Genomic DNA, 16572 nt, shown 5'->3' with positions numbered 1-16572 from the left:
GTATTTCAGTCCAAATAAGTATTATGCTTGTGGAAATGAATTTAGTCCCATTTATGTCATGTTTCTTTTCAGATACATGTATTTAGAATTTGAAAGACGCCCTCTGCCCTGCCCTCCTCTTGATCAACTCTTTAATTTTACAAATAGCAAATCGGATTTACTAGACATGAGCAGAAGAGCTCCTTACCCAAAGAATCGGCATTCCCACCATCCTCCTGCAAGACTTGCCAGACCATGGTCTGTTGGCCTGGCTGGGTCAGACTCTGCTTGACTATCTGCAAATACACACCTGTTTCCTTGACATTCATTGGTCCCTGCAAGCCGGAAAAAAGAAAGCCACCCCTCTCTGTCAGATTTTGCTCTGGAAAGAACAGTCAAGGCAGAACATCACACATTCACTCCAAAACTAAGAACCACTAAATTCTCCACCTTTAGTCTGCTGAGAAATATTCAGTGAAACTTCTATATCTACAGTCAGGGCCAGAAATATTGTAACAAGGATAACTGTTTTGGCAGTTGGCCTCTGTACACCGCCACATTGAAGTTGAAAGGAAACACACCCAGATGGGAGCGAAGTCAGGACTTTCAGCTGTAATTCAAGGGGTTTGGCAAAAGTGGGCACTAACCATTCAGGAAGTACAGCCAGTGGCATACACACGCACCCATCGTTGGTGGCTCATAAGTAATGGAACAAACCAACATCATTTCAAACTTAAGGGTTGCCTTTAATACCTGGATGTCCTTTGCAGTCAATGACTGCCTGAAGTCTGGAACCCATGGACATGACGAAATGCGGAGTTTCCTCCCTCGAGATGCCTTGCCAGGCCTTTACTGCAGCTGCCTTTAGCTACTGCTTGTTTGTGGGTCTTTCTGTCTTCAGTCTTGTCTTCAGTAAGTGAAAAGCATGCTCTATTGGGTGGAGATCAGGTGACTGACTTGGCCACTGAAGAACATCCCACTTCTTTGCCTTGAGAAACTCTTGGGTAGCTTTTGCTGTATGTTTTGTGTCATTATCCATCTGCAATACGAAGCGGCGTCCTATCAGTTTGGCAGCATTCGGCTGAATCTGAGCAGAAAGTATAGCCCTATACGCTTCAGAATTCATCCTGCTGCTTTTATCAGCAGTCAGGTCATCAATAAACACCAGTAAACCCGGTCCCATTCTGGTACAAGTCAATCTTGGTTTCATCAGTCCAAAGAATCTTATTCCAGAACTGGGCAGGCTTTTTAAGGTGTTTGCTGGCACAGGCTAATCTGGCCTGTCTGTTCTTGAGCGTTACCAGTGGTTTGCACCTTGTTCTGAAGCCTCTGTATTTACATTCATAAAGCCGTCTCTTGACTGTAGATGTTGACAATGAGATGCCTACCTCTGCAAGAGCGTTCTTGACCTGGCTAGATGTTGTGAAAGGGTTCCTCTTCCCCATGAGCAGAATTCTGCGGTCATCCACTTTAGTTGTTTTCCATGGTCTTCCAGGCCTTTTGCTGTTGCTGAGCTTGCCAGTTAATTCCTTCTTTTTCAGGATGTTCCAAACTGTTGTACTGGCCACTCCCACTGTTTTTGCTCTCTCTCTGATGGGTTTATTTTGTTTCCTCAGCCTAATGATGGCCTCCTTCACTCACATGGGCACCTCTTTGGACCTCATGTTGGGGGTTCCAGTGAACAGCTACCAAATGCAAATGTCACACTCAGAACCACCTCCAGGCCTTTTATCTGCTTGATTGGTCATGGGGTACCCAGGAAACAGGCCACACCTGGCCATGCAGCTGCTTGTCAGCCATTCGTTCCGTTACTTATGAGCCTCCAACGATGGGTGTGTGTGTATGCCAGTGGCTGTGCTTCCTGAATGGTTAGTGCCCCACTTTTGTCACACCCCTTGCATTACAGCTGAAAGTCCTGACTTCGCTCCCATCTGGGTGTATTTCCTTTCAACTTCAGTGTGGTGGTACACAGAGGCCAACTGCCAAAACAGCTATCCTTGTTCCAATATTTCTGGCCCTGATTGTATATACAAACATAAATATTTGCACTGTCCCATATTTGAGAAGGCAGGTCACTGCTTGCAACATTTAGTTTGGTGCTCTGGCTGCAATCCCACACATGCTTGGGAGGAAGGTGCCCTTTAAACCTTCTTTAAAGGTTTAAACTACTTAAAAGTGAGCACATCCCACACAGCTTGGGGTCTACAGCTACCACTAAAGGTCTAATGAAGAAGTGGGTGGCATGGAGGAGTGAGGCTTACCACTTGTTCATTAGATCCATGTCCATCCTGGCTGATAAGGCCTGACAGAGAAGGCCTGGATAATTCGGTGATGAAGGTTGTAAAAGCTTCCTTGAAAAGGGATTATGTTCCAGTTCCTCTAAAAGAAGCAGTTATAAGGCCTTTGCAAAAGAAGGCATTATAGGATCCCACCACCCAAGATAATTACCAGCCAGATTCCAATCTTCCTTTGTTATGTAAGGTGAGTGGGGGCAGCACAACTCCGGGCTTTCTTGGATGATGCTGATTATTCAGATCCATTTCAGTCTGGGTTTGGGCCTTGGCTTGGAACAGAAACAGCTTTGGTTGGCTTGGTGGATGACCGATGCTGGGAACTGGATAGGGAGAGTGCATCCCTGACAGTTCTGCTGGATCTCTTGGCAGCATTCGATACCATCGATCATGGTATCCTTTTGGGCTATTTGGCTGATAAGGGACTTAGAGGCACTGTGTTTCTGGTCTTATTTGGCTGAATGTTCTCAGAAGCTGGTGCCAGAGGACTGTGGTTTTGTCTTGTGGCCATTAGCTTATGGGGTTCTTTGGGGCTCAATATTGTCCCCTATGCTTCTTAACATTAAGATGAAGCTGCTGGAGAACCAGAGTTTTGGGGATTGGGTCTCATTACTATCCTAATGATAAATAGCTCTCTCTCTCTTTTCAACTGATGCCAAGGAGGCTGTAGAAGTCCTGAACAGTAGTCTGGATGCAGTGAGGGATTAGATGTGGTGAACAAATTGAGGCTCAGTCCAGTCAAAACCGAGGTTCTATTGGTCAGTAGACAAGCCATGCAGGGATTGAGGTTACAATCTTTTCTGGATGGGGTTGCACTCACTCGGAAGGACCAGATTTGCAGATTGGGGGTCCTCTTGAATTGAGCATTGCTTTTGAAGGGCCCATTGGCTGCTGTGGCCAGGAGTGCCTTTGCCCAGCTTTTGCCCTAGGGAAGACAGATCTGGCCACAATGATCCATGCCTTAATTACCTCTCGTTTAGACTACTGTAACATGCTCGACATGGGGCTCCCTTTGAAAAGTTTTTGGAAACTACAGCTAGTGCAAAATGCAATGGCCAGACTATTGATTAGCTTGTGCCTTATAAATTGTGTATCACTGGTCTTGAATCAACTGTCCTGGCCTCCAATTTGTTTCTGAGCCCAGTCCAAGGTGCCAGAATATCTGAAGGGCCGCCTCTTCCCCAGTGAGCCCGCCCATAATTTGAGATCTTCACCAGAGGCCTTGTTATATGTTCCACCACCAAGTGAGGTTAGGTTGGTGGGTACAGGAGAAAAGGTTTTTCTGTAGCAGCACCTCAGCTGTGGAACTCCATCTCAAGGAAGGACAGGGTGGCTCCATCCCTACTGAGTTTTAGGGAAGCAGTCAAAATATGTATTGTTTTACCAGGCCTTTGGCTTTTGAAGTTTTATTTGGCCCGTTTTTAAATAATGTTCTGCTTTTGCTTTTATTCTGTGATTTTATTGAATTTTTATTATACAACACTTTGATGGCCCTGGTGAGCAGAAAAGTGATACATAAATGTATAAATAAATAAGGAACCAACTCTGTGGGTAGCCAACAGCATATGTGTTACCTTGAGTACTATATACTGACAAGCTTGTACATAATGAACCATCTCCCCAGAATGTCACGTACCTCTCTGAAACCGGTTTGGCCCCTTTCTTGTCCTTCAGCTGGAAATGATGAACTAGGACGTCTTGGGCGTTTGATTCCACTGCCTACGAAGAATGGAAAGGAGGTTTCAGAAGGGGAACCAGTACACCCCTGAGGGTGACCAGATATAAAGGAGGACAGGAGTCCCTTTAAGAATTGTGGACACGGGGGAATTTTGGCACAGGAAACTTCTCATTCAGTGGTGGGAAATGATACCTCTTCTGAAATCCCATCTTCCACAACGGTTAAAGTTTCAAGAGCCATGTCTTCCGTTGCACCTCCTCCCCCATGAAGGCTCCTCCTTCCTCAACTGTAACCACCACCTTCCACTCCAGCAGGCTGTGCTGAGGGAAATGAGAGGGGGGAGACTTAATTTCCCCCTCTTCCTGCCCTATTCCTTTTTCTTGGTGTGTCATGTCGTTTAGACTGTAAGCCTGTGAGCAGGGACTGTCTTCTTTTATTGATTATTTGTAAGCCGTTCCGAGACACCTTTTGGCTGAGGAGTGGGATAAAAACACTCTAAATAAATAAATAAAAATAAAATGAATGATAGCAGCCAGAAATACTCTCTTTGTTTTCCTTGTTGGGCCTTGTTCAAAGCTGGTCCCTTTTCACAATGGAGAGGAGGTAAACCTTAGTATGTGCAGAGCAGCTGAGGTGTTTGAAGGAGCTCTGCTTTGATTTAGCAGATCAGGTCTTGCACAGCTTATTTCAATGATCTTGCAGTGGAGCAACCTGAATATTGTAGTGGAAATTGACCAGGAGGAAGACTACAGAATTTGTGTAGGAGGGATTCTTAGATATGTATAGTCCTGTTGAAAGGTACCAAGACTCTTGTTGATTAAGATTAAAAGATCTGGCGTATTTGAACAGATGCAAAAAGAGGCATAAATAGGTACCTATTCAACCTGTACGCAGAACACATCATGCGACGTGCTGGGCTTGATGAAGCCAAGGCTGGAGTTAAAATCGCTGGAAGAAACATTAACAATCTCAGATATGCAGATGATACCACTTTGATGGCTGAAAGCGAGGAGGAGCTGAGGAACCTCATGACGAAGGTGAAAGAAGAAAGTGCAAAAGCTGGGTTGCAGTTAAACCTCAAAAAAACCAAGATTATGGCAACCAGCTTGATTGATAACTGGCAAATAGAGGGAGAAAACGTGGAGGCAGTGACAGACTTTGTCTTTCTAGGCGCAAAGATTACTGCAGACGCTGACTGCAGCCAGGAAATCAGAAGACGTTTACTTCTTGGGAGGACATCAATGACAAATCTTGATAAAATAGTGAAGAGCAGAGACATCACACTGACAACAAAGGTCCGCATAGTTAAAGCAATGGTATTCCCCGTAGTAACCTATGGCTGTGAGAGCTGGACCATAAGGAAGGCTGAGTGAAGGAAGATAGATGCTTTTGAACTGTGGTGCTGGAGGAAAATTCTGAGAGTGCCTTGGACTGCAAGAAGATCAAACCAGTCCATCCGCCAGGAAATCAAGCCAGACTGCTCACTTGAGGGAATGATATTAAAGGCAAAACTGAAGTACTTTGGCCATATAATGAGAAGACAGGATACCCTGGAGAAGATGCTGATGCTAGGGCAAGTGGAAGGCAAAAGGAAGAGGGGCCGACCAAGGGCAAGATGGATGGATGATATTCTGGAGGTGAAGGACTCGACCTTGGGGGAGCTGGGGGTGGCGATGGCCGACAGGAAGCTCTGGCGTGGGCTGGTCCATGAAGTCATGAAGAGTCGGAAGCGACTGACCGAATAAACAACAACAAAAAAGAGGCCAAGCATCCTATATCTTCAGTAGTGGTGATGGAGAGGGAAATTCAGGTGGTGCAGCTGCTCTGACCCTTGCATGACAAGCTGCATTTGCCAAAATCCCCTCTCATAAGAACATAAGAAGAGCCGTGCTGGATCAGACCAAGGTCCATCTAGTCCAGCATTCTGTTCACACAGTGGCTGACCAGCTGTCAACCGGGAACCCACAAGCAGGTATGAGCGCAACGGCTCCCACAAGACTGATACAAATCCAGGAGTATTGGCTGTACTTTTCATTAGTTCAGCCTAAGAATGCTGGGGAAATCTGCAATGGATTCAAATGAGTTTGGATTCCTATGAATCTGACTTGTGGATTTCACAGAGGGCCAGCTTTTTCTGAGTCAAGCGGGCTTGCGAACCATTCTTTTTTACTTTGGGGGAAGATCTCTGCTAATTTGCATTAGCTGTAATGCTGACTTGCGCAAATGCACTAATCCACATTAGATAATGTGAATTAGAGCAAGTAGAATTAAATTCTTGTTAAAAAAAAATCTGATTCTGTCAATGAGCGAATGACAGAGCTAAAGATGCCTGACAATCTGTAAAACACAGATGGAATGGATTTAACAAAATATGTACATCCCTAGTTCAGCCTAAGAATCCCATGAAGAGAAAAGTGGCAGACCACTTAGAGAGCAATCCTATGCTGCCCAGACAGTGCATAGGATAGTTCGGTTTTCTGGATCTGACGTCAAAGCCAGGGCTCCAACCCTGGAGCCAGCGGACTGCACTCCCCGCCCCCCCACCTTCACCCTGGTAGCTGGCACAGAGAGAACTGTGGCAGCAACATTTCTGTGCTTGGAAAGCAGAGTATGAATATGGGGAAAAGGGGGCGTTCCTAGGGTTGAGGAGGGGAGGAGACCAGGGCAGCTGCAGTACACTGTTTCCTATAGCCACCCCAGCCTTCTGCCTTCCCCCTCCACAGCGCTGCCGCTAGATGGGCGAAATTGCCCATCTAGCACAAATGCAGGGTGGCTGGAGCGCAGAGGCCAAGATCGCCTCCGCTGCCCTCCCGCCCTGCACTGGAAACTCGGCAGCCTCCGAGTTTGGAGGCTGCCAGGTATCCACATAGGACTGCGCCCTTAATCACTCAGTGAATTCTTACCCAGAACATTGATCTCCACATCGTTTTGCTTGGCTTCTTCGTAGATCTGTCTCTTTGCAGTTTCCAGGGGCTCTTCCTCTGCATTCAGGGAATCCATGCACTCCTCCTTCACTGGCCCCTGAAACAGGGAATATGATCCCAGTCATGATACGGCTGAGAGAGAAACTGCTGTGGGCAAGCTCTCATCAGATTATTGGTTTTCATGACACTGTTCTGAGGTCAGTTAAGCGAAAACAGCATGTAGAGCGGGTAACTCCCCCCCCAACACAGGCCAAGAATTTCAAAAGGTAAAATGGTCTCACGTTCATAGCATCTACACTCTGCAAAAAGCCAACCTTGTGGATTTTTACCCTGTCATGGATCTCTTAAAGGCACAATGGCCCTAGCTGAAATAAAATGTGTCAGCCTTAACTTCTTTTGTAGGGAAGTTGTGAAGATAAGATAGATAAGTGCTTTAGAACATATCTTATGGATGTTTAGACAGAAAAAACACCCTAAAACTCCCAGCATTCCCCAGCCAGCCATGCTGGCTGGGGAATACTGGGGACTGTAGGACCTTTTCTTTCCAAACATGCATAGGACTGCATCCTTAAAGGCTTTGACAAACTGAAAACTGCTAGAAGAATCACAGAGGGAAAAAAGTATCAAAGATTATTATGGCTTTGTGATTAAGAAATGGTTATTAACTACTATCATATCTCAATAACAGTTAATCATTGTGACAGATTTCTGAAAACAATCATAATAGCTGGATGTGTGTAACTATCTCTTCTTGCCATAAATTTCTAAATATGTATATTATGACATGATACTATGTATTATATAAGTTTTAATTATTTAAGCAAAGTATTTAATTTGTTTAATATACTGTACATTTAGGCAACTAAGACCATCTAGCAGGCATTTAATCTTTAATCTGTTGTTTTGTTTATTCACTTTACTGCTGGCTCTTTAATATTTTTAATGTTTTTATATTTTATTTTGATATTTTTTCATTTTTGTATTTATTGTTTGGGTTCTTACTTTATTGTTTTATTATTATAAACTAGTCCAAGGGTATCTACTACTTGGGTGGTAAATTAAATAAATAAATAAATAAATAAATGCTTGAAACATCTTCCAGTAAGGTGGGATATAACTATATTAAATAATAATGATGAGAATGACAATAATAATAATGCAAAGATATGTATTGTATATGATAATATACAAGGGTGGAATTTTATTCACTTACAAAAGAACTTTATTCCATTGGAAGCATTAAAAATGCTCTTATTTGGAATGGGATTCAACAGAAGATGTTAGACTGATCCAGAAGATTTCAGCCTTTGCTTTGTGTTATCAATTCTATCAATTTTTAACTGAACAAATGCACATCGTTCCAACCACCTAATTCACATTGTGTGTCCTGTTACATACTCTAGGCATTCAGTGTTAAAACCTCACCTGCCATTTCCTTGTCTTGGCTACCTGCTGGCTCATCAGGAAGTCCTCCGCCAGGGCCACAGCCTGGGAACAGGTGTCTGGCCCTCCTGCTCGGATCCAGCTCTGGAGCTCCGGCGGCAGGCTGGCCAGGAACTGCTCCAGGATCAGCAGCTCCAGGATCTGCTCCTTGCTGTGTCTCTCCGGCTTCAGCCACTGGCGGCAAAGCTCCTGGAGCTGGCTGTGAAGCCTTCGGGGGTCTTTGACCTCCTGGCAGCAGAACTGCCTGAAGTGCTGGCGCTGCAGCTCCATTCTCAGGGCTTCCCCGTGCAAGATGGCGGCCTTCACTTTCCCATAGTCCTCCTGATCTCTGGCTTCCAGGCTGCTGAAGGCCTGTTCTGCTTCTCCACTCAGTGCTGGCAGGAGCCGGGCCGTCCACTCTCCTCTAGGCCATTGGCAGGCTTTGGCCACTTGCTCGAAAGAAGCAAGAAAGGCCTTGGCATCTTCCCATGGGGCAGTCTCTGTCATCACTGGATTTCCCCATCCTGTGTGAATGGGCTGCAGTGTCTTCAGGAACTCCTGCCATTGGGTTTCCCAGTGCTGTTGCATCCCCTTGGATGGTTCCCCTTTGCCCAGTTGTGACATTCCCCAGTCTGGTTGCTCTGTCATATATCCAAGATGAATTGCATTGATAGATTTTCCTGATCGTTCCTGTCTTTCTTGTAGTTCTGGGCCCCCAGACATTTCCTCCTTCATTGCTTTCCTCTCCTGACTCTACTCCTGAATTCTAGAAGTAGAGAGCAAGCAGTAACCCTTCTGCAGTGTTGGGTCCAGGCAAAAAATGTTTGCTCCTATCTTCTGAATTCTCTCCAGAAACACAGGAGAGGAAATTGTTGAAATTCTGCCTTCTTGGTTCGTCTTTGCACACACCAAGAGTATGACTCAGGGCTGGCGAGATTTATTTGGGGACAAAAGAGCTGCAATTGTCAGAAGTCGCCGGTAGCCCAAGGTCATTGCCTGGGAGTATTCCTGAAGTAAAAGGGGAGAGTTTTTTATCTTGTTAAAGAAAGACATACGTAATGGAATGGTTAAAAGACAGAGACAGACATGCAGTTTGGACAGAGTGCCGCAAAAATATGTTCTCATAAATCCTCGTATGAAGAGCCAATATGAGTACATCACTAGGAACATAGGAAGCTGCCTTATACTGAATCAGAGTCAGTCCACATAGCCACCTATTGTCAACAGCGACTGGCAGTGACTCTCCAGGGTTTCAGGCAAGAATTTTTCCAGCCCTACCTGGAGATGCCCGGGATCGAACCTGGGACCTTCTGCATGCCAAGCAGGGGCTCTACCACTGAGCTAAGGCGCTCCCTATATAGGTTCAAGGAGAGAGAGTGTAGCTAAGAGACTGACTCATGAACCTCAGTGCTCCTAGCTCAAGTCTTCCTTCAAGCATAAATTACCCCCAATAAAAATTCATTTTCTTCTTTTAATTATTTTTAACTTTTTTAAATATTCATTTTTTATTTTTAAAATTGTTCATCGTGATTTTATGAATGATTGTTGATGTTACTAGTAAGCTGCCTTACTGCAATTTGTATCCTGAAAGGTGGAATATACATAATTATAATAAATAAAATAAATAAACAAGAAGCTTTTGCCTAAGCTGCTCTTTGCTTCCAACAGGATGAGGAGGAAAATGGAAACTGTACACTAGTAAGTAGAGCATATTCCATTACATCATCCTCTTCTAGCAGCTGGCCAAGTTTCGGAAAGCCATCTCCCTCACGGTCTGTCTCTTAACAACTGCCCCTTAGGGAAGGCCTTTGTAAATAAGTTCTCTTTCTTTTGCCTCTGATAGTTTATACAGAGTGGACTTGATATGTGGAGAAAGCAGAGAAGAATGAGTGCATGTAAATGTTGATGGTGTGGCATAAATGGAGAAGGAAGGAAACAAAGGGTTGGCACGTGGGGATAGGATTCTGAGAGGCCATATGCATGCTTAAGACCATCTTTAAGAGCCAGTGTGGTGTAGTGGTTAGAGTGTTGGACTGGGACTCGGGAGATCTGGTTTCTAGTCCCCACTTGGCCATGAAGCCTACTGGGTGACTTTCAGCCAATCTCTGACTCTCGGCCTAACCTACCTCACAGGGTTGTTGTGAGGATAAAATGGAGAGGAAGAGGACCATGTAAGCTGCCTTGGGTTGCTTGCAAGAGTGGAAAAAAGGCTGTCTATAAATGTAATAATAATAAATCTCATTTATATAGCATAAAACAAATATTTCTTGGTGGTGATGTGGGATGCTCACACCCTACCAACCTGGTTTCAGTCTATAAGGCAGCACACCACTGGACTTGTCTCAAAAACAGGAGTTGGTTATATATTACAGCTAATAGGCTCAGAATATTTTGGGTGAACAAAGAATACAAAAACAACTTAGTATAGCAGCAGCAGCATAAATAACTCATATGCTAAAAAGTAAAATCAGCACTATAGGTCCCAGTTCCCTCAAACCTCTCATCACTTCCCTCCCTCTCTCCCAACTCCGCACTAACCCCCACTCCCTTGCATTCTCTCCCATCCCCCTGGTAACCAGCTACACTCACTCCCATTCCACCCCCTCACAACTGCCTATTCCCAAATAATGTCCAGTACACCAGTTTTCACAGTATGTCAAATATGTTATCTCAGTCATCACAAGCACCCTGCCATGTTGGATGGTATTAATATATCCATTTTGCAGATGGGGGACTGAGTCTGACAGACTGCTGAAGGCCACGTAGTAAGTTTATATGGCTGAGGTGACATTTGAACACAGGGCTTCCTGGTTCACCTCTTGGTCTCTTAGCCACTAGTTTAATATCATTTAAAGTATGCTAGCTTCTTTTTACCCTCCAATGCACGTGTGGGGAACCTCTGCCCATGGGCCAGGTTTGGCCAGCAAGGCCTCCCCATCTGGCCTATGAAGGTCTCCAGTGAGGCCACTCCCGCACCCCAAAGCCCCTCCTCAACAGAGAAGGGAGAGCAGCTCCCAACTGAAAAAGGTGAGGGAGAGTGAAGCTCACTGTGTGTATGCATGTGGGAGAGAGGGTGCGAATGGGTTGGGAGAAGTGTCTGCATATATATAGGAAACACGTGGACTGCATGCCAGCAGTGAGGGCAGCCCCACCCACTTTGGGCTGTGGCCCTGCCCGTGACTGGCATGTAGACCCTGACGTGCTTCCCTGGAGTCAATTCAGTCCTCAGCGGGGAAAAGTTTCCCCCCACCCCATGGCTGGCCCAAGACATTTTGCTGCCCGAGACAAAGAACAAGATGGCGCCCTCTCCCATTCCATGTACAAAAGCCGACTGGGCTGTTTCTTCAACACTGACAATGGAACAACATCCTCCACTGCACCTGAAGTCAGCAGGTTAGCTCAGGGGACACAGGGCAGGCCACATGGCATTCAGCTCTCTCCTCCAACACTTTGCTGCCCCCTCCCAGTATCTGCCGCCTGAGGTGACTGCCTCACTCTGCCTAATGGTAGAGCCAGCCCTGCCCCATCCCTACTTTAAATAGACAGAGCAAACCCTCAGCTTTACCACTGCCATCCCAGGTAGAAATTTAACGGGATGTTTTCTCATCAGTAAGTTCACATGTTGGAAAATACTACACCTGCTGAAATGTCTGCCGTGCACTGGAGCCCTGCCAGAGTAGAAATGGGCAACCAGGTGTATCAGTTCAGATTTTGGGGTTTGGAGTTTGGAGCTTGAAGGGAAAGGCTGTAGCTCATGGACGGAGCATCTGCTTTGCAAGCATACAGGTAGGGCTGGGGAAAAACCCTGCCTGGAACCCTGGAGAAATGGTGCCAGTCAGCATAGTACACAAAATTAAGCTAAATGGACCAATGGCTGGACTCAGTATAAGGCAACCTCCTGTTCCTGTTATAGTTTGTTTTTAATTTTTATTGTAAGTCATGTTGAATTTGATTCTATCATATTTGGATATAAATGTCCAAATAAGTTCCTTCTAACTAAAAATCGTATTTCATGCATCTGATGAAGCAGGCTCTAGTGCAGGGGTGGGCAACCTCTGGCCCTCCTGATGTTTTGGCCTCCAACTCCCATGACCCCTCACCACTGGCTATGCTGGCTAGGGCTCCTGGGAGTTGTAGACCAAAACATCTGGAGAGCCACAAGTTGCCCACCCCTGCTCTAGTGCACAGAAGATTTTACCACAATATAGGCTGCAATCTTAGGCTGCAATTCTGCACACACTTACCCATTGAACTGAATGGAACTTACTTCTGACATGCATAGGACTGTGCTGTTTAGCAAACCCAGGCACATCTACCTAGGAGTAAATTGCATGAAGTACAGTAATTATTATTATTTATTACAGTTCTATACCACCCCACAGTCGAAGCTCTCTGGGCAGTTTACAAAGATTAAAAACCATTTAAAAATACAGTATACAAAGTTTGAAACCCATTTACATAAAAACACACAAAGAGACAGTACACACAGAGACAACATATATCTAAAAACAACTTTGAGCAATCAACATAACCAAAAGACAAATCCAGGACCTGATCAAAAGATTCGTTATATGCTGCCAAATGCCTGAGAAAAGCAAAAAGTCTTAATGTTGAGCTGAAAAGATAACAATGCTGGTGCCAGGCAGGCCTGGTCTGGAAGATTATTCCACAATTGGGGGGCTACCACCAAGAAGGCCCTCTCCCTTGTTGCCACCTTCCAAGCTTCCCTCAGTGGAGGCCCCTGGAGGAGGACCTTAGATTCTTTAACAGCACAATCATTATGCTTGCAAGCAAGTTCTTACTGTATTTCACAGAATTTAGTCCTAGGTAGGTGTGCCTGGGGTTGCAGCCTAACAGTGCAGTCCTGTGCATGTCAGAAGTAAGTTCCATTCAGTTCAATCGATAAGCGTGTGTAGCGTAACAAGTGTGTCTTTCGTGTCCCATATGACTTTCTCTTGCGTTTGCTGGAATGAACTTACACAGCTCTCTCTCTCTCTCTTTGGGTTTTGTATCTGCCCACCCCGCAAACAGGAAAGGCAAAGGCAAACATTCATGTTTTTCTCTCACATGTTCTTGAATGGTTTTTTTTTTCTTTTTTGAGCTCAACAAAAAATAAAGAAAAATCACCCTGCAAATATTTCTTTCTCTGTGAGAAGGAAGGTGGACAGAAATCAGACTGCCCAGTATTATTACTCCCAGATTGCAGATGTGGGGAGAGGAGACTGAGAGAGGCTTATGACAGCCCTATCATATATTCCATTGTTATTATCCCAATATTACGCATTGAATGGGATGGGATGGGGCGGGGCGGGGGGAATCTGATACTAGGAGCGGCTTTTGAGAAGCCTGCCATGTAGATAACTATCAATAGCTCCGAACTGCAGAGGGCAGGGCAGGGGCGAGTGGAATGGTGGGGTTGCTTGGGACAGCCCTGTATCCCTAGCCAAGTTTTATTGTCCCTATATTGCAGGTGGGGACTGGGCGGAGGGGCTGGCAGACAGAGCATGCGTGTCTGCTCCAGGAATCAACCCTATTGTGTCCAGTGGGGCTTCCTCCCAGGTCCGTAGGGCTGGGATTGCAGGCTTACGGGGAGCATGCTCCAGCCATGTGGGGCTCCTACTGCTGCCGCCGCCGCCACATCCACAACAACAGAGCTCGATCGAGCTCCCAAATCATACCGGAAGCGACGAGGAGGCCGGTGTTACCCTCGGCTCGGCTGGCTTTCTCTCCGCTTCTCAGCTCAGTTGGGGCGGAGGCGCGGAAATCAGTCCGGCGGTGGAAGAATCGACCTGGGATCTCAACCCTGGATGCCTCGGGACAGCCTCCCGGGTGAATACCTGACTGGAAGGGCGACAGCGGGAGGCTGCAACTACCCTTTGCTATGGCAGATCCCCGCCTTTCTCTCGGCTTCCTCCTCCTCTTCTTCCTCTCTGGTTTTAGGGCTGAGCTGAAGAAGCAGACGCCACTCCTCATGACTCCCCCTACTGAATGACTCAATCGTTACAGCTCCTTCCCTGCACACGCTATATGTCCACTCAGGGCGCAGTCCTATGCATGTCCAGACAGAACAAAAGTCCTACAACTCCGGCTGGCTGGGGAATGCTGGGAGTTGTAGGGCTTTTTTTCTGTCTGAACATGCATATGACTGAACCCTTACAGATATATTATGGCAGAAGAGACTAAATTTAATCTGTTATGGTGAAGAATTATAAAGAAAACCTCCAAGCAGCCTATGGATTCCACCTATATCATGGTTTGTAAGATAAATGGAAAATGTGCATATTTGTTAAATCCCCTACTCTCTGTCAATAAGGGTGCAATCCCATGCAGGTTTAGAAAGAAAAAAGCCAGCTATAACGGCTGGGGAATGCTGGGAGTTGTAAGATTTTTTTTCTGTCTAAACCTGCATAGGATTGCACCCTAAGTAGATTTAAATCCAATGTGTTTCTTTTTCTTTCTTTACTTTTCTTTCTGATGGTTTGTTTAATCTTGTTTTGGAAAACTAATAACATCTTTAAAAAAAAAAGAAGAGAGAACATAAGAAGAGCCTTGCTGGATCAGACCAAAGGTCCAACTGGTCCAGAATTCTGTTCAGAGAAGCAAAAGAGGTGTAAGGAAGCTTTAAAGAATAAAAAATATAACTGCGAAAAAACAAATTTTAATACAATGAGTAATATAACACACAAAGTTTTAAAATAATTTTTAAAATAACTAATACATCATATACAATTATTAAAAAGCAATGAATCGACAGTCCAACATTTTGCATACAAACATAGTGACAATACTGGTTTCCAAAAAGGCTATATTGGGGGTTGGACTCGATGGTCTTATAGGCCCCTTCCAACCCTACTATTCTATGATTCTAATGTAAAAACGTCTTATTAGTCCTGCACAATTGAAAGTTTGTGGGACCATACATTTTAAGGTGCTACCTGTTTTGTTTTCCCCTTCCTATGGTTTCTATGGACCTCCACATTTATCCTCAAAACAACCCTGCAAGGTTGAGTCTCATTGTGAGTCACTCAGCTGAAGTTGTGTCTATGGAATGTCTGCCTGACATACTGTCCTTAAAGGCAGAAGGTTCCTGTCAGGGCAAGAAAAGGGGTTAAACACTTATGTGAACCATACATACGCACAGAGGCATGCTCTTCCCTTGCAGTATAAGGTGACCACATGCAAACTGAGACATGCAAAATTCGACAGGCCTTCTGTTCTTTTGACTGTTGTGTAGAAGAGGAAATTTTGGCAAGTGATCAGAAAGCAGCATGTGAAACTTTATCCAGGACATGGAGATGAATATGATTGCCTGCTTTGTAGATTGAGCTGGCTTTACAAATAACAGCAGCAACGACTGGTTAAAAAATGTTGGCAGCCCAATTAATCCCCCAATTAATTTATCCCCCCTTTCCTAAGGGATTTGAACAGCCAATAGCCTCCATCCATGATTAGTAGTGTGATAAAGTACATGGGGATCCACTTTCTTGGATGCATCACAATGCAGTGACATATACCTTCATGATTACAATCTTCAAATATCTGAAGAGGTATCACTCAAAAGATGGAACCGATTTGTTCTCTGTGGCTGCAGAGGGCAGGATTAGCATTAAAGGGTGGAAATTGCAGAAAGCAGATTCTGGCTGAACATTGGAGCAGCTTTCTCTAACCTGGTGCCCTCCATGTTTTGGACTTAACATGCCCCTCCCCTCAAATCAGCCCTAGCCAGCTTGGCAATGGTCAAGAATGCTGAAGTTGTAGCCCAAAACATCTGGAGGGCACCAGGTTGGGGAAGCCTGCATAAGAGAAACTTCCTAAGGGCAATTGCTGTTTGACAGTGAAACTGACTGCCCAGGGCTCTCCTTTGCTGGAGCACTCTCTCGGTGATGAGAAAAAGATCCAACCTGCTCCAAGGACCAAGTGAGCCTGTCAGAATGTGCCTATCTGGTGACTGTCCTATAAGGCCTTGGTTGGACGACATGGAAGAGGATGGGGAGAAGAGGCCTCTGCAGAGTCCGGCGGTCAGCATCGCTGCTTGACTGGGGGCTAGGGGGAGAGGACAGCCCTGCCCCCCCCCATGGCCCAGAAAATACACCCAAGTGGCTTTGGTGGCAATGCCTGGGGCTAATATGGTTCCTGCGTGAAAAAGTCAAGATCACTGTTTTAAAGTATCTAATTTGGTGGGCATCTTCAGACCTTGCTGGGGTGAGTTCCACAAGTCCGTTATATGTTGTGTGAAGAAGCAGTTTATTTTGTTGATCTTGAATCTATTACCACTCAA

The 16572-nt window shown here is 45.3% G+C and overlaps 2 protein-coding genes across 7 annotated transcripts in view; one reads left to right on the top strand and one right to left on the bottom strand.

Annotated features, from left to right (window-relative positions):
• The window catches only part of LOC146355987 (uncharacterized), a 29448-nt gene extending 15102 nt beyond the window's left edge, over positions 1-14346 (bottom strand). The window contains exons 1-6 of one of the 6 annotated variants that reach the window (XM_084831377.1): positions 13973-14293; positions 12562-12610; positions 8298-9302; positions 6852-6969; positions 3907-3989; positions 188-314 (exon numbers count right to left, since the gene is read on the bottom strand). In XM_084831377.1, the coding sequence (XP_084687503.1) occupies positions 188-314; positions 3907-3989; positions 6852-6969; positions 8298-9029 (1060 nt within the window). In that variant the 5' untranslated portion in view covers positions 9030-9302; positions 12562-12610; positions 13973-14293. Of the gene's footprint in view, positions 1-187; positions 315-3906; positions 3990-6851; positions 6970-8297; positions 9303-12538; positions 12611-13972 lie in introns of all 6 variants that reach the window. The other 5 variants (XM_084831371.1, XM_084831373.1, XM_084831376.1 and 2 more) reach the window with 5 other exon arrangements.
• The window catches only part of LOC146355986 (uncharacterized), a 62662-nt gene that overhangs the window by 25723 nt on the left and 20367 nt on the right, over positions 1-16572 (top strand). The gene's annotated exons all lie outside the window — the stretch shown is intronic.

Source organism: Heloderma suspectum, chromosome 2 (genome assembly GCF_057233095.1).
Source record: "Heloderma suspectum isolate Gila_16-S chromosome 2, 16-S_ref, whole genome shotgun sequence".
Classification (NCBI taxonomy): Eukaryota; Metazoa; Chordata; class Lepidosauria; order Squamata; family Helodermatidae; genus Heloderma; species Heloderma suspectum.
The sequence above is the reverse complement of the archived record's forward strand: the minus strand, read 5'-3'. Positions and strand labels throughout refer to the sequence as shown.